This window comes from Tenrec ecaudatus, chromosome 4, assembly GCF_050624435.1.
Source record: "Tenrec ecaudatus isolate mTenEca1 chromosome 4, mTenEca1.hap1, whole genome shotgun sequence".
Lineage (NCBI taxonomy): Eukaryota > Metazoa > Chordata > Mammalia > Afrosoricida > Tenrecidae > Tenrec > Tenrec ecaudatus.
Window position 1 is genome coordinate 144161973 of NC_134533.1, and position 27951 is coordinate 144189923.

The window sequence follows — 27951 nt, forward strand, 5'->3', positions numbered from 1 at the left end:
GACCAATAATGAAAGTAGTGATAGGAGGAGAAGGGGGCTTAGAAAGGGAGAGCTGATTACAAAGATCTTCATATAACACCCTCCTTGGGGACAGACAACAGAAAAGTGGTGGAAGGGAGATAATGGACAGTGTAAGGCATGACAAAATAATAATAATTTATAAATTATCCAGGGTTCATTAGGGAGGGAGCGTGGGAGAGGGAGGGTTAAAAATGAGCTGATACCACGGCTCAAGTAGAAAGAATATATTTTGAACATGAGGATGGCAACAAATGTACAAATGTGCTTGATACAATGAATGTATGTATGGATTGTGATAAGAGTTGTATGAGCCCCCAACAAAATCATTTTTTTTTAAAAGAAGGTGAGAGATACACTGAAAATGCACAAAGGCCTTCTTTGACCATGGGATCATGAAAAGTTTACAAGTGTGGCTGGAACTTGTGATCACTGATGGGTTGGAATTATACAGTAGAAGAGGGCATCAGATAGTCAAGTAAAATAGAACTAAGAGAGAAGCTAGACTGAACATTGAATGCTTTCAGTTTGTTACTCATGTCATAGCAATTAAGTGACATGATTATCATATTTTGTATTTGAAATATCTTTTTGGAAAAATTGAGAAAAGTTGTGACAGAACAGGAAGAGTAAGGTTGAAATTAGGGAACAACTGCAACTCAATTAAAATTCAATTGAGAAGTAATGAAACGTCAAACTTTCAGTGTCAGAGAGGATGCAGAGGTGACAGATTCTGTAAGTATTATGGTGTGGAATAATTTATAGAATAAATCTAGGGTGAATCCCTAGTTGATTGATATAGTGTTCTTCATTGAAGACAGATTTGTAAGAGTTAGGTTTTATGTTGGTTGGTGACTTTGGGAATAATTTGGTTTTGACATTCACATACATCACACCAGATACATTTTGAATTTTGGAAGATTTGAGCTTTTCAATTAATTAAAGTTATTATTTTGCTTTAACAACTAAGTTAATAAGTATTTAAATTAATTTTTTTGATCTATCAGCATTTCTTCCCACTCTCTTCCCCCCCCCCCACCCCAAATTACAGGTAAAAATGCTCTAGAAAAAAATTTTATTTGGAGCAGACAGTGTTAGATATTGGGTTAATTTTGAAGGATAAAAAAAAAACTTGAACTTACCTGATTCTTGCCCTCATGGGCTTTCCAATCTTAGAAGGCAAAGATGTTCCATTTTAAGCAAATCATCGGTTAATACATAGTTACATACTTTGCTAAGAAGAGTCCTTTTGACTTTAGTGTCCTCTTAACAGTTTATGTGAGAAGACACTTTTTGACAGCAGACACTGAAATGAACTGATTTCATCTTTGTAAAGATGATTTTCTGTGTCTTAGGAAATAGTCTGTGGTCAGTCATATTCTTTCCCTTAGGGAGGAGCTTATTAAACGTTAGACATATAGTGATGCTGATTTATAAATGGGTTGGATATCAAATCTACACATTGAATGCATCGGGATTCTCCCTCAAGATGTAGCTGGTTATAAGTATTATTCTGAATGTACCAAAGAAAGAGAAAAGTAGCTGTAATTGTATTAAAATCTTTCTTGTTAACTTTCATGTTTGAATTGACTTTTATAGGAATTAATAGGTATTTCAGAACCAAAGAGTAAACTGAATAAAATGTTCATAGCCATTTTGAATGTTTATTGGCTTAAAGCTTAATCGTTTTAAGAAGTATTTAAATGGTTGAAGACTGTGTGACAACTTTGACTAATTTTAAAGAAATGTTAAGATGTTAGAGAAGAGAGCAAATACATTGCTGACTGTCATGAAGTTTTATGACACAGGCATCTGAGGAAGGAAATTCTGCATTGGAGATGAATGGAGTAAAATCTTACAGAGTTAGGAGATATAAGTACTGGAATTCTTATAAAAGAATATATATTTAATACAAGAGACATGTTTTAATAATTTTAGCCATTACAGCACAAGATACTAGAATCAGGATTTACAGTTGTGTAATAAAATATGCTAAACATTTATGTTTACTTAAGCAATAGGGAAAAGTGGAAAACTGAACATAATAAATCACTAAACAAGATTGAAATTTATTTTACTCCTATATAATAGCTTACAGATAAGTAATTTCTATGGAAGTAGATAGATTATCAAGTAAATGAAATTAGTGAAACTTTAATGTTGTGGTTAGTTGCTTTAAGTTGATTCTGATGCATGGTAGCACCGGAGTGCATAGTAGAACTGCTTGATAAGACACTTAACTTTTGTGATTTAAAAAAAATTTTTTTTTAGAATCAGCTTGGCAGGCTTATCTTCTAAGACACCACTGGGTGGGTTTGAACTTCCTTTGGCTAGTAATTCAATACTTAGCCATTTGTACCATAATAGTATATTACTTTATTATTATTTTATTTAGTGGCGGCTCTTAGAGTTGCTATAACAATCCATAAATCAATTATATCAAGCGAAGTTGTACAGATGTTGCCATTCCTTTGAAAACATTTTCTTTCTACTTGAGCTCATTCATCTCAGTTCCTCTTTATTACCCCCACTCCTGCCGCCACCACCCTGGTGAATCCTTAATAAACTTTCATAACAATATAAGGAATCCAGAACACATGAACCACCTAGGATCAATAAGTGGAACAGCAATAGTAGGAGAGTAAGGAGGAGGGGGCGGGGCTGCTGATCACAATGGTTGATGTGTGGTCCTCATCATAGGGGGACTGACAGCAGAAGGGTGGGTGAAATGTGACAATAGTTGGTGTAAAACATGGAGAGAGGGGAAAAAAAGAATAATTTATAGATTGGGAGAGGGCTGGTGGGAAAGGGAGGAAGGGGGGAAATGGAGGTGATACAAGGGACTTAAGTAAAAAAATGTTTTGTAAAAGATGACAACGTATGTAAAGATGTGTTTTACAAAATGAATCTATGGATCGTGATAAAAGCTGTAAGAGCACCCAATAAAATAAAATTAAAATTAAAAAAATAAAGTAAACTTTCATATCTTACACCATCCAATGTGTCCCTTTATCCACATCTCTGTTCTTTCCCCTCGAGTGGGTTATACACCCATCATTGCTATCAGTTCCCTCTCCCCCCCTCTCCATAATAGTATTTTTATAATAAAGTATACATAATCGTTAACTTTCACAGCTTAACCTTTTGATGTTTCCAAAAACGATTTTGCATTCATGAAAGAAAGTAGCTGTCGGACAATACAGTTGTATGCTTTCACTCAAGTGGCATTCACAATGCTCTAAGCTCTACTATATATTTGACCTGTCCATTTTTTTCATTTTTCTGGTCTGATCGACGTTGAGTCTGAGCCAAGGAAGAAGAGAGCAGACCTACTCGTACTAAGCAGTGGACTATTGAGATGAACTGCTGAATTCTACATCTCTATGTTCCTCCTAATAATTGACATGTGTAACCACAGGAGTCTATAGAACCTGGTGAGACCTAGTAGGCAGAACTTTGAGCTGTTGAGGGCCTTTACAAACCTAACTATGATATATATTTAAAGGATCACCCGTGTAACCAGATACCCATGTGCTAGTGAGTGAACTTGATGGACATCTATGATTTGGATACCAAAGACCAAGTCTAAATATAAACTCTTGTTACTAAGCATCAATTTCATGCCATAGAAGAAACCTCACAATAGATTCTTGGTGAGCGTGGCACTCCTAAGTACTCTGAGAGGAGGACTAGAAATGCATTATTCTTCCATAGCTGTAGCAGTGCAGTATTCTGGTGTGTAAGGCCCTCCTGCTATTTCTTTGTGGATAAGAAATTTACTACCACCTCAAAACAGTTGACAACCAACCTCACGATTCTCACTGTATTCTCATTGATTCTCTTTGATTCTCAAAGATCCTGCAGCCATTGTTATTGGCTATGTAATGGAAGGGCAGCACTACTCAGCTCTACGTTGACTTCACAAGAGTAAAGGAGAATGAAACTCAACATCACCTCAAATTGCTTTGTGATGAAATTCAGACTTGTTTTCACCCTCTTTACCAATTCTGACACCAAGCATCCTGGATCGCTTCACTGCTCTGCTAGGTTCAAAAATTCATTGCAGTGGCCATACAGAACTCACAGACCATACCATTTTGAGATTTATTAGGGGAGTTAGGAGGTTACAAATCAGGGTCAGAAATGCTCAAGATACAGTTCTTCTGGTCAAGAGCACCTCTTTTCAGCTTTTCTTGGCCTCTTGGTCTCTTTCTTGCTTGGCGATTATTGCAAGATCTTTTAGTGCTACTGATAAATGCCCAAAGGGGACACTACTATGCCATAAGCCTCAGCCTCAAGGTGTTCAGTTCTAGCTCCATGGAGCCAACTCCCTTAATTAAGTACCTGGAGGCATCCTACTCCTCAATGAGTCTCTTGCACAAGAGCAAACAACAGTACTCTGTGAGCCAGAAATTTGCTGTTCTTGGTGCTGCTGCCTCTGTTGCCACCACTTCTCTGCCACAATTTAGATGGCAGAGTTGCCTCTTGGAGAATGTTCCGTTTGTAGCAATCTTGGGATGCAAAGGACAAGTTCCATACTTAGCTCTGTTTTTTAATCATAATGAGATCCCCTGTTTTCTGCTTCTAAGTAATTCTTTTTCGGGAGCATGCTGATGGAGTGAGTTGGCTTTTATTTTTATTATTTTACACTTTTATTGGCATATGATTTATTTTCCATATAATTTGGTGGTTTAAACATATTAAAAAGAGCTGTACACAGTGATTACAATTAATTTTAGAACATTTTCTTTATTCTTGTACCCATTATTATTAGCTTCTCCATTACCTTTGAACTTCCTCTTCCATAATCCTCAGGAACTACAAATCTAGTTATTGTCTCTGAGCGTTACCTATCTTGAATTTAATGTAAAGAAAATCTTATTTCCCCCTACCCCCAACAACACCAGAATAAAACAAAAACATGAATCCAAAAGAAAGCATAATAAAAATATAACAAATTAAAAATGAATCAAAAAGGAAAGTAAGTGATAATATGTTAAATTTTAAGCAACCAAGATCTGTGGCATCTACCTCTTTGGAAGGAAACTCGTTGGAAAATATGATGTTGATGAAAGAAATGAAACACAGGACTAAAGACTTCATCACACCACAAATAACTTTTTGTACCAAAATAAAAGATGACGATTCACATGGACTTCTTCTGGTGCAATACAGAAATCTCTAGATAGAGTACTCAGAAATCAAATTGACTACACATTGGGTGTAAGATATTTTTTTACTCAAGTTTATTGCCTACAAAAAGATTGTCATTATCGTAATACCATAAAACTAGTTTTTGTGATCTCTGGATGAGAAAAAAATTTGGATTTATTTGGACTTACATGAAATCTGTCTTTAGTGTCAGTTATACCATCATCACATGTTTCTCACTTAAAAAGACATCACTTTAAAAATCATTTTATTGGAACCTCATACAACTCATCATAATCCATACATTCATCAATTGTATAAACCACGTTTGTACATTCGTTGCCCTCATCATTCTCAAACATTTGCTCTCCCCATAAGCCCCTGGCATCAACTCCTCATTTCCACCCCTCCTTCCCTGCTCCCCGCGTCCTCATCAACCCTTGATAGTTTATAAATAATTATTTTGTTATGTCTTAGACTGTCCGATATCTCCCTTTACCCACTTTTTTGTTGTCTGCCCCGCCGAGAGGAGGTTATATGTAGATCCTTATAATCAGTTCGCCCTCTCTACCCACCCTCCCTCCACCCTCCCAGTATCGCCACGCTGACCACTGGTCCTGAAGGGATCATCCTTCCTAGATTAGTTGTGTTTCCAGTTCCTTTCTGTGTGGAGGGGAGGAAGCATTTAGGAACTAGAGGAAAGTTGTATGTTTCATTGTTGCTATATGACACTCTGATGGGCTCATCCCTTCCGTAAGGGATGTCCAGTTGTCTACAGATGGACTTTGGGTCTCTACTCCACACTCCCCTTCATTCACAATGATATGATTTTTGGTTCTTTGATGCCTGATACCTGACCCTATCGACACCTCGTGATCACACAGGAGGGTGTGCTTCTTCCATGTGGGCTTTGTTGCTTCTGAGTTAGATGACCACTTGTTTTTCTTCAAGCCTTTAAGACCCCAGACACTCTTTTGATAGCCAGGAACCATCAGCTTTCTTCACCACATTTGTTCATGGACCCATTTGTCTTCAGTGAGCATATCAGGGAGGTGAGCACACAATGATATGATTTTTTTTTGATGCCTGATAACTGATCCCTTAGGCACCTTGTGATCATGCAGGCTGGTGTGCTTCTTCCGTGTGGGCTTTGTTGCTTCTGAGCTAGATAGCCGCTTGTTTCCCTTCAGGCCTTTAAGACTCCTGACGTTATATCTTTTGATAGCCCGGCACCATCAGCTTTCTTCACCACTTTTGCTTATGCATCCATTTGTCTTCAGCGATTGTGTCAGGGAAGGTGAGCATCATGGAATGCCAGTTTAATAGAACAAAGTGTTCTTGCATTGAAGGAGTACTTGAGTTTACGCCCCAGGTCCTTCTGCTACCTTAATACTAAACCTATAAATATATGTACATAGCTCTATTTTCCCAATCATATATAAATATATTTACATATGTACACACCTTTATTTAGACCGCTATAAATGCCCTTTGACTCCTTGCTCTTTCCTCTATTTCCCTTTAGTTTCCTCATAAAGAAATCTTACTTGAGCAGCCTAATCACATTTTTTTTTCTTTCTGAGACAGCCCAGAAAGAGCAGTGTTTATTCTTCAGCCATTATTTTAAAGGTTTTCTTCTGTAAAATCTGTTGTTGTATTGTCTTGTGAAGTGGGTCATTTTCTTAATATAAAACTTTTAATTATATTAAAAATATATGAAAAAGAAATAAACAAAATATGGGATTTGAACTAGGGACCAGATTATGGAACAACCACCACCACCAAAAAAACAAAACCTTGGTGGAGAGTTGTATTAAATATAATATGGAATTTATTTAATGTTATAACTATAATATACTGATTTATATCTTGTGAAACCAGGGTATATATCTGTAACAACTATTGTTTCAGCTCTCTTAAAGAGATTCATCAGGATTACCTTGAAAGTCCTTCATTGTGTAAGGTCCATGGCCACTATTCAGCATCTTGAGCATATCTTAAGCTGGCATTTGGACGCAATCCAAGATACTTCACAATCAGCTTAGTGGCACCTCACTATCTCTTAAAGCTTTATTCTTAAGTTGTGTGCAAGCATTAGAAGGTGCTGAACTATTAAACTGCCTGTTAACTTTTGGATTAGTTATATTCATATTTTAATTATCAGTTTATCAAGCTTATGTTATTTTAATACAGGTTCCAACCACATTAGAGAAAGAAGAGTAAGAATTGTGTTTTTCGATTGATTTGGAAATGTGTTAGGAATATTTGTATGAGAAAGACTTAATAGAATATTTATTTGCTAAACTTCTGATTATTTCTTGGGTTTGATTTTTACTTTTGCTCTGATCTCATAATGTGATTATATGGGAATTGTTTTTTTAAAACGCTGATATTCATATTTCATTTGTTTTATTAGAATTAATTACACTATAGTTTATTTAATGACAAAAGATATATACTGCTAATTCAGTTTCAGAGCTGTGTACAACTTCAAATGATAGGTTAATAGTTACTTTGGAGAAGTAATTTTTGAGTACATAATTAGAAACTTAAATAAATTTCAATATTTTAACATGTCATTGAAATACTGGTAACTGCATATACATATTGGGTAATGGTTTTGTTTTTATTAGATACCTGCCTTTGAGTTGGTTCCAATTCGTAGTAACCCTGTGTACAACATAATGAAATCCTTTTTGATCCTGTACCATAATCAAAATTGTTCGTGTTTGAGCCCATTGATGGTGTCCACTGTGTCAGTCCATCATACCTCCACTCTACCATGCTTGATATTCTTATTCAGGGCCTGGTTTCTCCAGACAACATGTCCAAAGTACATGAAACAAATTTACATCCTTGCCCTTAAGATGAATTCTAGCTGTACTTCTAGGACAGATCTGTTTGTTCTTTTAGCAGTATGTGGTACTTTGAATATTCTTCACCAACTTCTTCACTCAAATGCAATAATTCTTCAGTCCTCCTTATTCTGTGTCCAGCTGTCACATGCATGTATGGTGATTGACAATACAGTAGCTTGGGTTTGGAGCACCTTATTCTTTAAAGTAACACCCTTGCATTTGAACACTTTCTCTTTAACAGGGTTTTACCTAATGCAGTGCATTGTTTGATCTATTGACTGCTGCTTCCATGAGCCTTGATTGTGGATCCAAGTAAACTTGTATAACCTGATTTGTATCAAGAGGCAGTTGTGGAACAAAACAAGACCATACTACATAATTTAAACTCAGGAAAAGTTTGGGACAGGGTTGTATACTCTCATCATACTTCTTTTCAATCTGTGTGCTGAGAAAATAATCAGAAACTGGATTATATAAAAATGCAAAATCAGGAATGGAGGAAGGCTTTTTAACAACCTGTGATATGCAGATAATAACCTTGCTTACTGAAAGTGAGGAGGAATTGAAGTACTACTTGCTGATGGAAATCAACGATTGCAGCCTTTAGTATGGATTACAACTCAGAGTAAAGACCAAAATCCTCACAATTGAACCATTATGTAAATGGAAAAAATATTAAAATTGTCAAAAATTTCATTGAATGTGGATCCAGAATCAATACTCATGGAAGCAACTTAAAAGAGATTATATGACACATTTATTGCATCAGGTAAGTCTGCTGCACATGACCTCTTTAGAGTGTTGAAAAACAGGAATAAGATTCACCTGACCCAAGCTATGAGATTTTTTTTTTTAATCGTTGTATTAGGGGCTCATACAACTCTTATCACAATCCATACATACATCAGTTGTATAAAGCGCATTTGTACATTCATTGGCTTGATCATTCTCAAAACGTTTGTTCTCCACTTAAGTCTCCGCTCTCCGCTCCCCACTCCCTCATGAACCCTTGATAATTTATAAATTATTATTTTGTCATATCTTGCCCTGTCCGATATCTCTCTTCACCTACTTTTCTGTTGTCCATCCCCCAGGGAGGAGGTTACATGTAGATCCTTGTAATCAGTTCCCCCTTTCCAACCCACCCTAGAGGAAAGAGCTGGAAGGCAAAGGGCATTTATAGAGGTCTAGATAAAGGCATGTACATATGCAAATATATTTTTGTATGAGGATGGGGAAATAGATCTATGTGCATATATTTATAGGTTTAGTATTATGGTAGCAGAAGGACATTGGGTCTCCACTCAAGTACTCCTTCAATGCAAGAATACTTTCTTCTATTAAATTGGCATTCTATGATGCTCACCTTCCCGACACAACTGCTGAAGACAAAGCAGATGAATAAGCAAATGTGGTGAAGAAAGGTGATGGTGCTTGGATATCCGAAGATACAGCGTCTGGCGTGTTAAAAGCTTGAAGGTAAACAAGTGGCCATCTAGCTCAGAAGCAACAAAGCCCATATGGAAGAAGCACACCAGCCCGTGTGATCATAAGGTGCTGAAGATAGTAGTTTTGAGGCATCAAAGAAAAAAAATCATACTGTGTACTCACTTCCATGATACGATCTCTGAAGATAAATGGATGCATAAACAAATGTGTTGAAGAAAGGGGATGGTGCCCGGCTATCAAAAGATAAAGCGCCTGGGGTCATAAAAGCTTGAAGGTAAATAAGCGGCCATCTAGCTCAGAAGCAACAAAGCCCATATGGAAGAAGCACACCAGATCACAAGGTGTCAAGGGATCAGGTATCATCAGAACAAAAAAATTTTACCATAGTGAATTTGGGGGGAGGGGGGGGTACGGAGTGGAGACCCAAAGCCCATATGAAAGCCACTGGAAATCCCCTGGCAGAGGGGTCTCGGGTAGGAGACGAGCCAGTCAGGGTGCGATGTAGCAACGATGAAAAATACAACTTTCCTCTAGTTCCTAAATGCTTCCTCTCCCCCCTTCCCCCAATATCATGATCCAAATTCACACTTGCAAATATGGCTAGACCAGAGGATCTGGAAACACGGGAAATCCAAGGTGGATGAGCCCTTCAGGACCAGTGGTGTGAATGGAGATTTTCCTTCATTTATATGCATATGAAAGCTGGACTTTCATTAAAAATGACCGGAGAAGAATCCATACATTTCAATTATCTTGCTGGCAGAGAATTTTTGACCAAAAGAAACCACAAATATATCTTGAAAATAGTATATTCAGAATACTCCTTGGAGGCAATGGTGGTGATTCTTCAAGTAATGTACTTTGTACATATTTTTAGAAGAAATACGTCCTTGAAGAAGATGCTCACTCAATAAGTGGGAAATGGGAAAAGAGGAAGGTCCTTAGCAAGGTAGATGACACAGTGGCTGCAAGAAAGGGCTTGAGCCCATAGGAAAAATTGTGAGGATGGTGCCGGACTGGGGATTGTTTCATTTTGTTATGCATAGAGTACTCTGGATCAGTATTGACTGACACCTAACAACATTTATAGAGAACGAAAAAATCTAGATAGAGAAAGAGATAAATTCTTTTAAGTTCTTAGACTGTCTCGCCAGTCGTGAATTGGGCTGCTAACCACAAAGTCAGCATTTCCAAACCACTGGCATCTCTGAGATACAAAGATGTGTCTTTGTATTCCTGTGGAGATTTACAATTTCAGAAACCCACAGAAGAAGTTAGTGGGTTATAAATTGGGCTTCTAACCATAATGTCTGTAGTTTTAGCACACTTTCTGATCCAAGGAAAAAAGATGAGAATTTTTGCTCCTGTAAAGATTCAGTCTCTGTGGAGGCTAAGCTAGTGGAGTTTGGATTGGTAAGTAGTTTAAACTGTTGAATACAAAGTCAGTTATCTGAAACATAGCCCCCCACTCAACTCACAACTAAAAAATATGGTTCAAGATTTACAGCTTCGGAAACCAAGGAGGGCAGTTCTACTCTGGCCTGTAGGGTCATTATGAGTTAGAATTGTTTATATGCTAAATCATAAGGAGGGGTGTTTTGGTTTTTTGTAAGATGCTAAATAATAGGAATTTGAGATCATACCAGATAGTTTGGAAATGTATTATATTAAATATGTAAGTACCTAGAAGTCTAATATGTGAATAGAGTTTAAAATAGAAGTACTAATGGTCTTCAAATCTTTAGCAGTGTAAAAATTATGAAGATATTATTTGCAATAAGGATGTTGGAATTATTTGAGATGATGGCTTAAATTAGGACAGAGTAGAATGTGAATCACAAAAAAAATTTTCATTTATTCACCCACAGGAAGTGATTCATGAAACTGATACATTATAAGCAATACACATATTGATAGAAATATTAGCTACTTGGCATGCGTCTAAAAATCCAATCAGTTGAGAATGTTTATATAGCAAAAATGTCCTGACCAAAGGTAGGTGACTGGCTACCATAACACACTAAAAGGAAGTAGAACAATGGTATGAGGCCATAGGGAAAACAGCCCAATTTCAGATAGAGCCACAGAGGTAGAAGGAGATCTCCTTGTTAACTGGTTCAATTTGTAGAATTTTAGAGTGAACTGCTAGTTCCAGATGTTCTCAGTGGAAACTATTGGGAAACAGATCTGTTAAAGGAATTAATTAAAGAAATTGAAAGATTGAATTCCATGAGCTCAATGGAATTTTTGAATATAGGGTAAAAAAGGAGAACTTTGTGTTTTTAAATGGTTATAGATGATGATGACAAAGTTATTTTCAGAGATTTGCTACTTCAGAAATTAGAATAAAATTAAGATTAGAAATTATATAGATATTCCCTGCAGACCTTTTAGAGCTGTTAGAGCGGTGGTTGCTGACTGTAAAATATCCCCCCCCCCACTGCGCGCCCCCATATTATATAGTTCAAAGAGTACGAGACTGTTAAAAGACAAATATGCATATATCAATTGTTCAATTGTGGTCTTTGGCAAGTCATAAACATTTTCTACTCAAGTCTTCCTTATTAATTGATATCAGTACAAATACCAGCTTCTGTTGGATCATTTTGACTCGAGTTGACCTAGATTTAGGTTTCATAGTGGTTGTTTTCCAGAGGTATATTCCCTGTCTCTTCTGAGAAACCTTTGGGTGGATTTAAGCATCAATCTTTCAGTTAGCTGCCATGTTAACTGTGCCACCCAGGAACTCCCCAGCTTTTCAGTTGTTGAGAATCAAATTAGATGACGAGAATCCAGTGAGACTGATGTGTGTTGGGCAGTCAGTTTCAAAAATGACATCAAATGTCATGTAAACTATTTTAATTCTATTTGGATCTATGTCTTAATTCAGAACTCACCTTCCAGTTACCTTAATGACATTCTGATTTTGCAGATTTAACATTTTATATTTGTAAATATTGTATTAAATTCTAGAAGCCATGTTAAAATTTAGGCTATGGTTGGCAGGGGAAACTTTAAAGAAAGTATTTTATGTGGTTTTATTTTGGGTAAGGGAATATATTCCTATGGTATATAATGCCTCTTTCTTCTAATATAAGTTTATATTAGAGAATTTACCTAAGAAACCACTACTTAGAATAAGATTTATCAGGTTACCATATATATTCGAGTATAAGCCGACCCAAATCAGCTGAGGCACCTAATTTTACCACAAAAACTGCATTAAAAAATGTGCTGTAAAAACCCAGCTTATACTTGAGTACATACGGTAATTAAATAACTGAACTCCGCAGTCCTGGTTGATTTCTTTTTATATTATTATATCTTAAGAGTTTGGAGAGACTGTACAAAGAAGTGTCATAGTTCCGAAAATTTCACAAAATCTTTGCCTACTAGTCCATGTAAAAGTAGAAATGTAAGAAAAGATAGTTTGTATCCATTCCGACCCTTTTTTGTTATGTTTTCCTTTTACTATTAAACGAGTTAATTTTGAAATTTGCTGATTTGTAAAATGCAAACATCTTAAAATCACTCATTTATATGATTTAAATGCAAAGTCTGACTTATTTTTAGCAAGTAGCAGAGAGTATTTTCTTTTTTTTAGTTATCAGTTCTTTCTGATGATGGCTTTATGGAAAATAGATGGTTAAAATAAAGTTAACTGTCACTTGGAAATAATTGTTACATGTGGATCCGGCACCAGAACTAAGACACATGAGTTTTCTTTTTAAACAGCTTTAAAGAATTGTTACAGTTGTGGTGAAAGTGTGCAGAATAGTAAAACATGCCATCTTAGTGGTTTCTACATGTACAGTTCAGTAACATTGATTGTGTTCTTCAAGTCCTGCAATCTCACTGTCCTTTTCCAAAACTTTCTACCACCATTAACAGAAACTCAATATTTCTTAAATAAAATCTCCTCTTTTCTAAGCTCTTATTTCTTTTGCTAGTAATCTTAATAATAAACTTTAGTTCTCTATATTTGCATGTCTCCTAGCAGTTACATTATTTGCCTTTATGTGACTGATTGATTTCATTCAACATGGCGTTTTTTACAATTTGATTATAGAACTTCATTTCTCGTAAGAAGAGTAGTGCTTATACATGAGTATAATATTCCAGTTTATATAAAGCACATTTTATTCATTTATTTAACTGGACTTCACCTCACAGACTTCAGCCATATTATCAGGAGCAACCAGTCTATGGAAAAGGATAGCGTGGTAAAAGAGAAGTCAGCAAAAAGAGGATGACCTTTGATAAAATGGATTGACACAGTGGCTGCAACAATGACTTAAAGCAATTTGTGAGGATGGTCAGGAGTGAGCATTGTTTTGTTCTGTTGTACATAGAACAACTTAATAGTGCCTAACAACATAGTCCCAGAGTCCATGCTTCATTTGGTTCGGCATCATAATCAGCTACAGTGATAGATTAATTTTTTAAGGCTGCTGCATGCTAGCATTCCAGTTCCTTGGAAAGAAACTTTGCCCTGTGATTAATTCCATAAACATGACCAAAATATCCCGTGATCTTATCTTTATAGGTCTGTCACCTGGAGCAAGTGTATATCTAGTTTTAGTCAAGAGTCAAAGATCATACAGTAATTTGAAATGATAAATTTTATTAAAAATACTAAAATATTGTCTAGGAATATAAATATAACACTAAAGTATACGGTAGGGTTGATGGAAATTTCCTAGGAAAAGTAAAACTTGGAAGAGGGGTCCCCCTCTGCTCTTTGGGAGAAAGTATGGTTGCAGAACCTGTGTGCCAGTGGAGAAGGTACCTGGGTTGTGAGGGTCAAAGCTGCTTCATAGTTGATATATATGAAGAAATAACATTGTAGAATATAATTGCAGAGTGTAATACATGTTTTCAGAGTGCGATTTGAAGAATGCAAATGTCTGTGTTAAAAAACAACGAACTCAGTGCTATCAAGTCAATTCCGACTTATTTAATGTCCATGGTAGGTAGAATTCATCAAGAAGTTGGTCACTAGTTCAATGCTGTAGCTACAAAGGCTGCACACCCTGTTTGCTGTAGGGACAGATCAGCATGTTTCTCTTTATAAACTCTGCTATTATATCCTGAAACAAATGTCAAAAACCAAATCCTAACATGCCAGTAAGGAAACAGAATCAGTATCCTTTCAAAGCTTTCTGATAACATTGCTTACACAGTTAACTTACTCTTGCAGAGCAGATTCCAAAGGGTAAATTTGAAGCTGAAAGCTAGTGCATTGATCATTTGTGCAGAGGTTTCCTTAAATGTCTTAAATTCTTCTTGATTATTTGCTTATTTCGAGTGAAGAATTGAATGAGAAGAGATGCTTTTCTCTCTTTGAATTAGCAGTTTATACTCCTAGATGTTGTCTGGATTGTTTTCTTTTGGGTCCTGATATTTATTGAAAAATTTTTTTTCTCCTTAGTGTCATGGTTATCTAGTGCTACTCTTAACAGAAATACTGCTAGTGGGCAACTTTGACCAAATTTGGGATGCCGGAAGTCCAAATTCCAGACATTAGTTCAAGGGAAGGGCTTACTTTCTCTATTGGCTCTGGGGGATGTTCTTTCTCTTGTTACTTGTTGATGTTCATGTTTCATCCCCATCTGAATTTTCCAGTTGTATAATCTGTTTTATATGTCAAAAGTTAGTGATTTCAGATGCATTTTATACTAATACTGCCTCATTAACAAAGAAAAACCATTTCCTAATGGATTGTAACTATAGTTTATGGATTAGGATTTACAGCACATATTTTGGAGACTGGGTAGCCACAATTCAATCCATAATATTTGGCATTCATAAATTTTACCTGAATAAAATTACGTGATTTTCATCTTCACCTCCAAATGAAGATAATCAACATTGGAATGTAATATGAGCTTCTTGAAAATGGAAAGAAATTTAGATCTTTGATTTAGACTTTTCTTTTATATAGAAATATATTTACAGATTTAATATTTTCCCCTAATCACTGCTTTAGATACATTCTACCCCACAGCCACATCTCACTCACCACTCCCACTTCCAGTTTTTTTTCTAACAATTTATTGAAAGGTTGGGGTCAATTTGTTACAGAGCACATTATTACTCAACAAAATATGATGTAGAACACTGTATTTTTTAGACTGTGTTATATATGCAATTGAGTAGATGTCTTCTGAGACAATGGTACTAAGCTCTCCAATCTGACTCAGACTTTCAGAGTATTTGGTGACAGGTGAGAAATTTATCTAACTTTTGCCCTCTGTGTATCCTAGTCTAAACGTTAATATGTTTGCAGTAAGAACATAAGCATTTGTATCTTCAAAATACTGTCTTGTTACCCAGAATAACATTTAGGGAATATTTTACACAAGTATCATTATAAAACACTAATTTCTAATTTAAAACCATTGTAGCTATGCAATATGCTTTGTGTTGTCAATCCATGACAACTCATCGAGACTTTTTAATGGTCCATTTTAGTGAGTGTTTTTATGTATTAAGAATGCTTGATCTGTAATTTATGGCACCGTGCTTATAAATGTTGATTAAGTCATATACTCATCATAGTGTTAATTTCTATGTCCTTTTGGTCTTTATTTCTTCTATCGATTATTGAGAGAGATGTATTAAAAATTTAAGCAATGATTGAGAATTTGTCTATTACTTCCTCTGACAATTTTTGCTTCATGTATTTTAAGGCTCTTATTTTTTGCTATCTATAAATTTACAATTCATTTTGTTACAAAATATACATTTTAGCAATAAGTTTACTATAGTTAATACTTGTATTCAATATATATTTTCTTTTTTTTATTTGTTGCCATCATCATTTTCAAAACATTGTATTAATGCATACGATAGTAATCTATGCATTCCATTTCATTTTTAATGAATTCTAATTTTCTTAGATTCTTGGAATACACAAAGTATGAATCAATGTATATTTTCATCCTGTTCGTAAAATCTACTTCAAAGAATCTTTGTAAACATCGTGTACTTCGGTCTTTTTATTTAGTCATGCATCATATGCCTTTGCAGAAGAATATGTAGTCCACTTGTATTTGATGTTATGTGGTTAGTTATAAATGTTTCTTACTGTTGTCATATGCTTTTTATTTTTTCATTTTATTTAGGTCTTTTTGTGCTGCACAAGACTTTTTGTTTTTAATGTATTAGTATTGGTCAGGGGTAGGCAAAATTTCAGTAATGCTGTAGCTATTTTTTATCTTTAATATCAGTGATGTCCTCCTTTGTTTAATAGAAAATTGCATACTTGAGTTTTTCTGTTGTTTTTTAATGATTAGATTATACATTGGCAACTGAACACTACGTATGCAATATTGTTTCCTTCTGAGATGATCACATCTAGAGCTATACCATATCCATTTGCTACTAATTGATGATGTTAATTTTGGTCAGTAAGTTCGTGTATGATCTACATTTTCCACTGTATAATTACTGTGTCCGAACCACCTTTGCAATATATGTGTGTCTGGGTTAATATTTTAAGACCATGCATATATACTAGCCTTCAACAAGATTGCTTTGTTCCTAGTTTTAGCATTGATTAGATCACTGGGTACTTTTTTTTTTTGCCTTTCCTTTTCAGTGTGATTGTAGTATTCATTTGGAGTAAAATTGGGTTCATGTTTACATTTGTTTTAATGTTTAGTTTTTTCACCTGTATTGATTATGAGTTTTTGGCATTGTAGAATATTTCTATTGAACCTGTTCTTCAGTCAAGGATAATTTCCTTTAGTATGAACAAGTCTCCTGGTAATTTTCATCAATCTTTTATTTGTCTGAAATTATTGGAATTTCTTGATATTGAAAGATAACCTCCTCCCTTCCCCTCTACCCCCGCAGCTCCATTAACTGATCTGGTGTTGAACATTGCTTTTTGTCCCCATTTTCAAACCCCTTTTGCTATTTTAAAATTGTTCTTCCATCTCCTGGCTTCCTTTGCTTCTGCTTTTCAGTCATTCTTAATTGTTGTTACCCTTATTATATATAACTCATGTACTCAGTCCTTGTTAATGATTTTTAGATTTTGTCTTTGGTTTTGGTTTTCAGCCGTTTTTGTATGCTATACCTTGTGTTACCTCGCTTGAATCCTGTTGGGGTCTTTGATTGAGCTTCTTTGATCTGCAGGTTATCTTCTGCAGTTTATGAAACTGACTGCTATACTGTTAAGCTTCTGCTGTGTTCATTCTTCTTCTGGAAACAATTACCCACATTATAAGTTTTGTTTTGTGTTTATACATAAGTCTTTCATGCATTAGTTTGAAATTAATTTTCTTTATCACTGTCGGCAAATTTTATTGACCTCTCTTAGAGTCACTGACCTTTTTCGGACACATTTATTTTATTGCTGAGCCTGCCAAATGGATTTTTATTTTCAAATAATTAGTTTTTTAACCTAGATGGTGCTTTTTAACTTTTCAGTTATTCTTATTTAGTATTCTAGTTCTTCTTGCTTTGTGTAATTACATATTTTCATTTAGTATTTTTTAATAACTGAATATTTTATTTAAATGTCTCATAATACATTTTTTCTATTGACACATTCACATAGGCTTTTTGTTTTGTTTTTAGTTATTTTGTGTATTTGAAAGATATTTTTGAAAGATATTTTTGCTGGTTAAAAACTTCTGAATTGACAGTCTGTTCTTCACAGGATTACATTGTTCTTTTATAGAAATATTTTTACCCTTTGCCCTCATTGTATTCACTTATTACTTGCCCTAAAAATATTTTTTGTGGACATTCATCAATTAATTATGATGTACTTTATATGTTTTTTTATATACATATCCTTAACCCAGTGAAGGTCTTCTATGTAGTATGACAGGCAATTTCATATACCCACCTGTACTCAAACTTAGTATTGCCTCCAGGAGTCACCAACTGCATGACTCAAAATGGTCTCATCCTTTCTGGATTTTGTTAATAATAAGTAATATGTGCTGTAAGTAATATATACATGTGTGTGGAAAATAAGAACGTGCACATTCTTATTGTACAGTTTACTTTTAAAATATATTAAATGTTTAATATTTGCATTAAAATGCTGTTATCCATTAGATTACGGTGCCTCTAAAATTCTAGCATTTTTTTTAAAGTTTTGCTTTATTTCTGGATGAGTAATCATGTATATCACTATAGTTTATAAATAAACTCATCCTTTTCTAAAATTTAAAGGTCTATTTTGTCATTAATTCTGTATGTTCCTGGGACAATTTCTAGGTAGTTTTATCATTTGTAATGCAAGTTCCTGATCACTAATCTTTATTCAAAACATTTTGGTGTCTTCATTAATAATGATGGGAATATAAATTGACAAGATTGTTTCAGAATTTGATGTTTGTGAGGCCTAGCAACTGTATAGGTCTTTATGGAATCAGATCTCTGGAATCTTTCTCCCGTAGAGCTGCTGGGTGCATCGCTGGTATTTTAGATAACTGCTGAACACTTAACAATTGTACCAATAGGCTTCTTTACAGGAAAAGTTTGAGTTTCTGTTAGTTTTTTTTATTCTGTTTACTAAGATTAGTAAATTATTGGATAAAAATAGAAAGAAAAATGTCTTATGTTCGTTTATTTACAACAAATATATTAATACCTTTTTTCATATCTTTTTAATGTCACATCTAGTTTTAATTTCTCCAGAACTTTTTTTTAGAAATGGCTGCAAAATTTAATCGTAACTTTTTGAGATGTTGTAATATTGCGTAAAATATTTTCTTTTTTGTTAAATCATTTTACACCTCTTATCACAATCAATACATACATCCATTGTGTCAACACATTTGTACGTTTGTTGTCACCGCCATCATTCTCAAAACATTTGCTTTCTATTTGAGCCCTTATATCAGCTCCTCATTTTCCTCCTCCATTCCTGTTTCCCCCTCCCTCATGAACCCTTGATAATTTATAAATTATTATTTTGTCATATTACACTGTCAAACATCTCCCTTTACCCACTTTTCTGTTGCCCATCCCCCAGAGTGGAGGTTATATGTAGATCCTTGTAATTGGTTCCCCCTTTCTACCCTACCTTCCCTCCACCCTCTCAGTATCGCCACTCTCACCACTGGTCCTGACGGGATCATCTGTCCTGGATTCCCTGTGTTTCCAGTTCCTGTCTGTACCAGTGTGCATCCTCCGTTCTAGCCGGATTTGTAAGGTAGAATTGGGATCATGACAGTGGCGTGAAGGAAGCATTTAAGAACTAGAGGAAAGTTGTATGTTTCATCTTTGCTACCCTGCACCCTGACTGCCTCGTCTCCTCCCCGTGACCCTTCTTTTAGGGGGTGTCCAGTTGTCTACAGATGGGCTTTGGATATCCACTCTGCACTCCCCCTCATTTACATTGGTATGATTTTTTTTTCTTTGATGCCTGATACCTGATCCCTTCAACACCTGTGGTCACACAGGCTGGTGTGCTTCCATGTGGACGTTGTTGCTTTTGAGCTAAAAGGCCGCTTGTGTATCTTCAAGCCTTTAAAACCCCAGGCACTATATCTTTTGTCATCCAGGCACCATCAACTTTCTTCATCACATTTACTTATGCACGCATTTGTCTTCAGTTATCATATCAGGAAGGTGGGCACATACTGATAGGAATTTTTGTTCTCTGATGCCTGATAACTGGTCCCTTCTACATCTTGTGGTCAAACAGGCTGGTGTGCCTCTTCCATGTGGGCTTCATTATTTCTCAGCTAGATGGCTGCATGTTTACCTGCAAGCCTTTAAGACCCCAGATGCTATATCTTTTGATGGCTGGACACCATCGGCTTTCTTCACCACATTTATTTATGCACCCATTTGTCTTCGGCGATCATGTTTGGAAGGTGTGCATCAGGGGATGCCAATTTCATGAAACAAAGTGTTATTGCATTGAGTAAGTACTTGGCTGGAGGTCCAATGTCCACCTGCTACCTATAATATTATAATACTTAGCCTATAAATATATGCCTGTTGATTTATATATATCCTATATAAATATATTTACATATATACATGCCTGTATTTAGACCTCTATAAATGCCCTTTGCCTCCTTGTTCTTTTATCTATTTGCTTTTACTTTCCTCTTGTCTCACTATCATGTTCAGCCTTCATTTGGGTTTCAATAATTTCTCTTGATTACATTGCCTTTGCTAAATCCCTACCAGGCCTCTCACACCTTCCTTGCCACTAATTTTGGATCACTTGTTGCTCCCTTGTCCCTGGGTTGGTCAACATCACCTCCTTTCCTCCGCCTCCCCTTCTCCCATGCCTTCCCGAAACCATAGGTCCTGTTGTTTTCTCCTCCAGACTGTTCATCCAGCCTAATTTATCTAGATATATCTGTAGAGATAATAATATGCTCAAAAAAACAAGGCATAGCAAGGCAAAGCGACAAAAGAGAACACAATAATGACAACAAAGAAAACCAATGATCAAGAAAGGAATAAATTAATAAAAATAAAAAGAAAATACTGTAAATAGATCAAGGTCTGATTTTTTTTTACCTCTAGGCGTCTCCTCCAGTCAAGTCTGTTGTGGTGCCACGCTCTGGCCCAAAGTCTGTCCTTTGCACTCCCTTGGAAGCTCCCTGCTCTGCTTCCCCCATTGCTCTACTGCATGTCCTTAGTGTTTTGCCTCCAGTGTTATCCCCCATAGGGCCGTGTGTCAGTGAGGGACATCCTGTCTCATAATGGGATCAGCCATATGGTCCACTCTGTGCATTGGTTGTTCAGAGCAGGGATATCATCCTCTAGGCCTGGTGGGCCAGGATGTGCTCCACTGTCTCTTCCTCCCCATTCATGTGCTCTGATCAGACCTGTCCTCCTCCCAGAGCTGCAGCTTCAGTGCTGTCCTCTAAAGCAAATTCTTCTGGAGGGAGGGGCAGTTGTCCACATAGTTGAGATGGGGCCTGAGGCCTTAGGCCCTCCACTGACTCCCCTCTCCATGCTGACACTCTGCATTAGTGTCCCAGAACAGGGAATTTAAGTCTGTTCCCTGTGGAGACACAAACAATAGCCTTCCCATAGGTTGGTCAGTGCCCTATTCTTCAGCCACACATCTCTATATTTTTATTTCTTTATTCACCCCCACCCCCACAATCCGTTTTAGTTGGCCACCATATGTACTCGTGGATTTGGTCTGGCCCCTGTCATACTACCTGGACCTCACCCCTGGAATGTTTGTATACAGTAGCTTTTTCCCCTGTGCCCCTTTTGCATCTTTCCTTTTTATAAACTTACCTCAGCGGACTCATTTTGTACATGGCCTTTGGTGCTTGGTTTACTTCACTTCGCATAATTTCTTCCAGTTCTTTCCATGCAGCGATATGCTTCATGAGTTCATCACTGCTCTTTATCTATGCATAGTAGTACACGATTGAACATTTGATTTCTGAATATTGAGGATTCATTACATTACAGTCCTGAAAAATATTCCATTTGTTATGTATGATGTACATCACTTTTTACTGTTAGTAGAATAGATTGTCTGATACTTTATGTAGAAAGTTTACATCTAAAAATAGTGTATTTTTTATTATATACTTGGTGTTTGAAAAATGAATATCTATAATTAATTACCTAGTTGCTTATTCATATAACCTGGGATTGATAAAGGTAGGTGTATATTGTACTCTGGTGTACAGTGTGCAACAATCCCTAATTTTAATAGCCTTTCAAAGTAATGGAATCTCTACTTTGATTGACTTTCAAAAGGAGTAATAATTTCAGGTAAGTAATTTTCTTGTTCAAGTACTCACACACAAAGAAGTTACATAAGTTACATACGCTTTTTCAAAAATTTATTTATTATTTATTTTTAAGTTTACACTTTTATATTTTTTCCCACAGTCCGTGGTGGATGACTGGATTGAATCATATAAACAAGACAGGGACATCGCACTTCTGGATTTAATCAACTTTTTTATCCAGTGTTCAGGATGTCGAGGTACAGAATCTTGTAATAAATTATGCACATTAAGCCTGTGAATCCAGCACTGTGGCTTTTATTTAACTTTCCATTAGTGATACGTAAATTCATCCTAGAATTACATGCTAATCGTTTTTATAATAGAGAATATGAATGTTAAGTAAGGATATTTTATTTTCGTACTGCTTCAGTTTTTTCCTTTATGAAATGAACATTTCTTTATCTTAAATTATGAATGAAATCTGAAATCCATGGTAATTAATTTTAGAGTGGTTATTGAAAGTATAACCTTTTAAAAGCTCTGTATTTTAGGAGTATCACTAGATGCTGATGTTAATTTTCACTGTTTTTGTTCTTCACCTTATAAATGAAATGCTTGACAACCAAATTTTTTGGTTAATATAACATGAGTATCAGAATCATGTATTTGAATTTTATGGTCATTTAAAAATTCATTTTATAATGTGTGAAAGTAAAATTTTGTTTTTATTATTTCACTAGATGATATCTAGTATATATTTAAGAATAGATTATTTTTAACAGGTTAAGTTGCACTGCATTGTGGTGAAATGCATTGGTAAAGTACTATTGTTTGCTTTCCAATACAAATAATGATCATTTAGCTATCTGATCAAAATTATTTGTCAATAATTGTATATTCACAATGTTGAAGAATGTTAAAAATTATCGAGATATTTTCTTGCCCCCAATAATTGGTTAGAATATGTGTAATTTTTTGATTCAGCCTTCAATATGAGTAACAAAAGAATTTAACAGTTGAGTAATATCTTTAGTGCCATGATGAAAGTGATCAAATTAATTAGTATCCCATAAATGTTTTACGGAAAGACCTAGTTCTTTTCAACATTCTCAACCACTCCTTTATTCATTTTTGTCTTATGAATGATTTTAAAATAACATGTCAGTAGTCTTAGTTTTACTGCTGTTATGAGTGATGTTTTAGAATTATTTCTGGTATACTCTTATTTCTCTGCTAATAGCCCTAGCTAATTTTTTATTGGCAGTTTTATTTTTTAATCATTTAATTGAGGCCTCTTACAGCTCTTATCATGATCCGTACATACATCTCTTGTGTCAAGCACATTTGTATATATGTTGCCATCATCATTTTAAAACATTTTCTTTCTACTTCAGCCCATAGTATCAGCTCACTTCTTCCACTCCCTCCTTCATGAACATTTGATCATTTCTAATTGTTTTTTTCTTCCCTGTCTTATACCACCTGATGTCTCCCTTCACCCACTCCCTTCTCCTTTCTGTTATCCATCCCCCTGGGAGGTGATTATGTGCAGATCATTATTATCAGTACCCACTTTCTCCTCTCACCTTCCACTTTCCCTCCTGGTATTGCTACTTCCATTATTGGTGTTCAGGGGGTTATCTGTCCTGGATTCCCTGTGTTTCTAGCTCTTATCTGTACCAGTGTACATTAGCCGGATTTATAAGGTAGAATTGGAGTCATGATAGTCAGAGCGGGCAAGAAACATTAAAGAACTAGAGGAAAAGTTGTATATTTTATCAGTGCTATACTGCTTCCTGACTGGCTTGTCTCTTCCTTGTGACCCTTCTGTAAGGGATGTCCATTTGTCTACAGATGGGCTTTAGGTCTCTCCTTCGCATTTTACCTTATTCACATTGATAAGATCTTTTGACAATATTCATAGAGAATGCTATCTTTGAGGAAAGGGCATGTGACAAAATTCACTCAAATATTTTAGTAAAAGAGGTATAAACTTGTATTTTATTAATATGATTAGCATAAATAAAAGCGTGGTTGTTTTTTTACATTAGTAAAAGTTTAGGAATAGACCCAATAACTTTGATAAACAGATCATGGCACATATGAAAAGATGCTCATTTTACTTAAGATTTGAACTGAAACTACACAGGGATACAGTTGCCCCCCGCCCCCCCACCTGGCTCACATATCTGATTGTTAAAAATTATAATAGAAGACCGCAAACGCACAATTATATTGATATGAACGAGGAGTGGAGTTTAGCCACAAAGTTGTAGACATTTGGACATCCCTCAAAGAAGGCTCAACAGGAAGGGATGAGTCGGAGTACAGTATAACACTGATTAAACATAACAATTTTCTAGTCCTTTAATGCTTTACCACCCCAACCCCCACACATACACATACTATCATAACCCCAGCATTACCTTACATATCTGGGTAGACCAGAGCATGTACAAATAGAGCTTTTGACACAAGAAATCCAAGACAGATAAATCCCTCAGAAACAATAATGGGAGTAGTGATACCTTGAAGGTTTGGGGGAAAGGGACAACTGATAGCAATGATCTACATATAATTTCCCCCAGCCAGGGTGATGAACAACAGAAACATGGGTGAATGGAGACAGCAGATGGTGTTAAGATAAGAAATTTATGATTTATCAAGGGTTCATGGGAGGGAGGAAAAATGACAAGCTAATACCAAGGGCTTAAGTAGAAAGAATATGTTTTAAAAATGAGAATGACAGCATATTTACAAATGTGCTTTACACAATGAATGTATCCATTGATATAAGAGCTAGAAGTGGCTCTAATAAAATTATTTTTAATAAAAAATAGTAAATGAAAGTACTGTATTTCTCTTAAAAACATAACACCCAATATATTCAGAGATAGTTTATTTCATCTAGTTAGTACTTATATAAGAACAGTAAAAGAGATACACAAATTGCCTTTTCTGAGTTTTAAAATATTAATTCAAATTATAAATAACACAATAAAACTGCTAAATATTAAAATATATATAACAATACTCTTATAGTGACTGATGAAACCCTGTTCATTAAACTGCAAATTGGTATGGCTTTATGTTTCTCTTTTTACCAAGCCATCCTCCTTCTGAGACTTTTTCCTTGAAGATTTATCTCCAGCAATACTAATGTAGCTCAGAGTTACTTATTTATAACTTTTTTATCAGTGCATAATATTAGGAATGATCTAAATGCACATATATGACAGTCATTAGGTAAGTTGTGGTTCAATAAGGTTTTATGTCACTATAAAAAGATTATCCATATCTATGTACAGGTACAGAGAGATTTCTGGTATATATATTTTTTCATTTGTTCATATACTTAAACTATACTCAACAAAACATGTACCAATTCAACAGTTTCTACACATGCTATTCAGTGGCACTGATTTGCATTGAAGTTGTGCTGCTAACCACAGGATTAGTCGTTCAAAACCACCAGCTGCTCTGTAGGAGAAAGTTTAGGCGTTCTACTTTTCAAGAATTTATAATCTCTGGTGGTAGTGAGTTTGTTCTGAATTGTTATTTCCCCATTAACATGAATTAAAGCCACCTATTTGCATACTGAAGATTGTTAATAAACCTCCCTCCAACCCTGATACCTCATTCTTATAATCCAGCTCCTCTGATTATTTGCTCAGCATACAGATTGAGTAAATGTGGTTAGAGGTTACTACTTGACACACACCTTTCATGGTTTTAAACTATGCCTATTTCCTTCTTCGTTAGAACAACTGCCGTGTACAGGTTCTACATGAATGTAATTAGGTGTTCTGGAATTCCCAGTCTTCGCAAAATTATGCCTAGTTTTTTATGATATACACAGTCTTCATAGTCTTCAGATGATACAACCTTGCTTTCTGAAAGCAAGGAAGACTTGAAGCACTTGCTCAAAAATATCAAATATTGCAGTCTTCAGCGTAGATTATAACTCAATCTAAAGAAGACCAAAATCTTCACAACTGGACCAATAGGAAACATCATGAGAAATGGAGAGAAGATTGAAATTGTGAAAGACTTTTGCCTTGCTTGGATCCAAAAAGTATTGCTGATGGAAGCAGCATTCAGGAGTCCCAAAGAAGTATTGCATTAGGTAAATTTGCTGCGTAAGACTTCTTTTAGAGTATTGGAAAGCAAGGATGTTACATTGAGGACTGGGCTGCACCTGACTCAAGCCATGGTATTTTCAATTGCCTTATACGCATGTGAAAGTTAGATATTGAAAAAGAAAATCCACAAAAGGATGGATATGCTTCAGTCATGATGCTGGGAACAATATTGAAAGTATCATGGTCTACCTAATCTGTCTTCGAAAAAGTGCATCAAGAATGCTCCTTAGAGCAATAATGTCACATACTTTAGACATGTCAGACAAGAAAGCAGTCCCTGAAAATGACATCATGCTTGGTAAAATTGAGGGGCAGCATAAAAAGGAAAACCCTTCACAAAATTCATTGACATACTGACTGCAACAATGGGCTCTAACAGAACAATTGTGAGGATGGTACAAGACTGAAAGATGTTTTGTTCACGTGTACATAGAGTCTTTGTGAATCTCAGCCAACTTGATGACATCTGATGTTTCTTGAATTTTGTTAGTTTGATCACTAGACCGATGGCAGGGAATTTAGTTTTGAGTTTGGCTGTTTCCTGTAAACATTGTTTTATGGTTTAGTTAAATAGGTGTTTGGTTTTAAAAGTTTTCAAAGGATACTCTTAAGTGTTAAAAATTACTTCAGGGCAACTGTTTGGGGGCTCCAGAAAGCCTGGATTTCTTGAACATTTGGAATGCTGTTCCTTATTTTACTCCTTTTTGATCGTGATCAAAATACTTAGTAATAGTACTCAGGTACCATCTACTTTTGGTCTCATGGCAAAGGACGCTGTTATTTATTGATGCAATTAGGCACACATTCTATATCTTCTTTTTTTTTTTGAATCCCTGTTCTGTTTAGTTCAATTACTCAAGGTGATTAGTGAACAATTATTCCTTGGGTGGCTGTTGGCAAGCTTTTAAAACCTCAGGCATACATGGAAGGAGGTGAAACACAAGGGTTAGGCCAGTTACCTGGCATATCTTATCAAACTACCACCTTAAATCTCAAAACTAGAAGTCGAAATTTCAGATATAGTTGTAAGGTTGAATTGCAGTGTACATAAACGTATTTGTAGTATGCGACCTTGTCTGGTAAGAAAGAAGGAGAGAAATCCTGGAATCTACACATATATTTTTTATTTGACAAAAAAGGAACAAGGGAAAGATGTGATGTTTAACTATAATTTGGGAATAGGATGAAAATTTAAATGGAATTGGGATATTGACAAGGAAGGGAAGTTTACTTATTGGGTATATATATTTTAATAGTCCTATTAGAGTTGTCATTGTTTAACACACTAAAAGGATAAATAAACATCAGTAGAACCAACTTAAATGCCAAAATGATGAGTGCTTTATAAAGCAAGTAAAAAGAAAGTATTCAAAGAAAACAGAAGGATTTCTTTGTAACATTGGAAAAGGAGGTGATTGTGATTCACAGTGACCTTGTAGACGGGGTAGAACTGTCCCTGTGGCTTTCCCAAGATTGTAATCATTTTTTAATTAATTCATTCATTTAAAAAATCATTTTATTGGGGGCTCATACAACTCATATCACAATCCATACATCAGTTGTATAAAGCACATTTGTACATTCGTTACCCTCATCATTCTCAAAACATTTGCTCTCTACATAAGCCCTAGGCATCAGCTC

The 27951-nt window shown here is 35.5% G+C and overlaps 1 protein-coding gene across 3 annotated transcripts in view; it reads left to right on the forward strand.

Moving 5' to 3' along the window:
• The window catches only part of STAG1 (STAG1 cohesin complex component), a 390900-nt gene that overhangs the window by 150773 nt on the left and 212176 nt on the right, over positions 1-27951 (forward strand). For all 3 annotated transcript variants that reach the window (XM_075546879.1, XM_075546878.1, XM_075546877.1), the window contains one exon: positions 22329-22425. In XM_075546879.1, coding sequence (XP_075402994.1) covers positions 22329-22425 — 97 coding nt within the window. The remainder of the gene's footprint in view (positions 1-22328; positions 22426-27951) is intronic.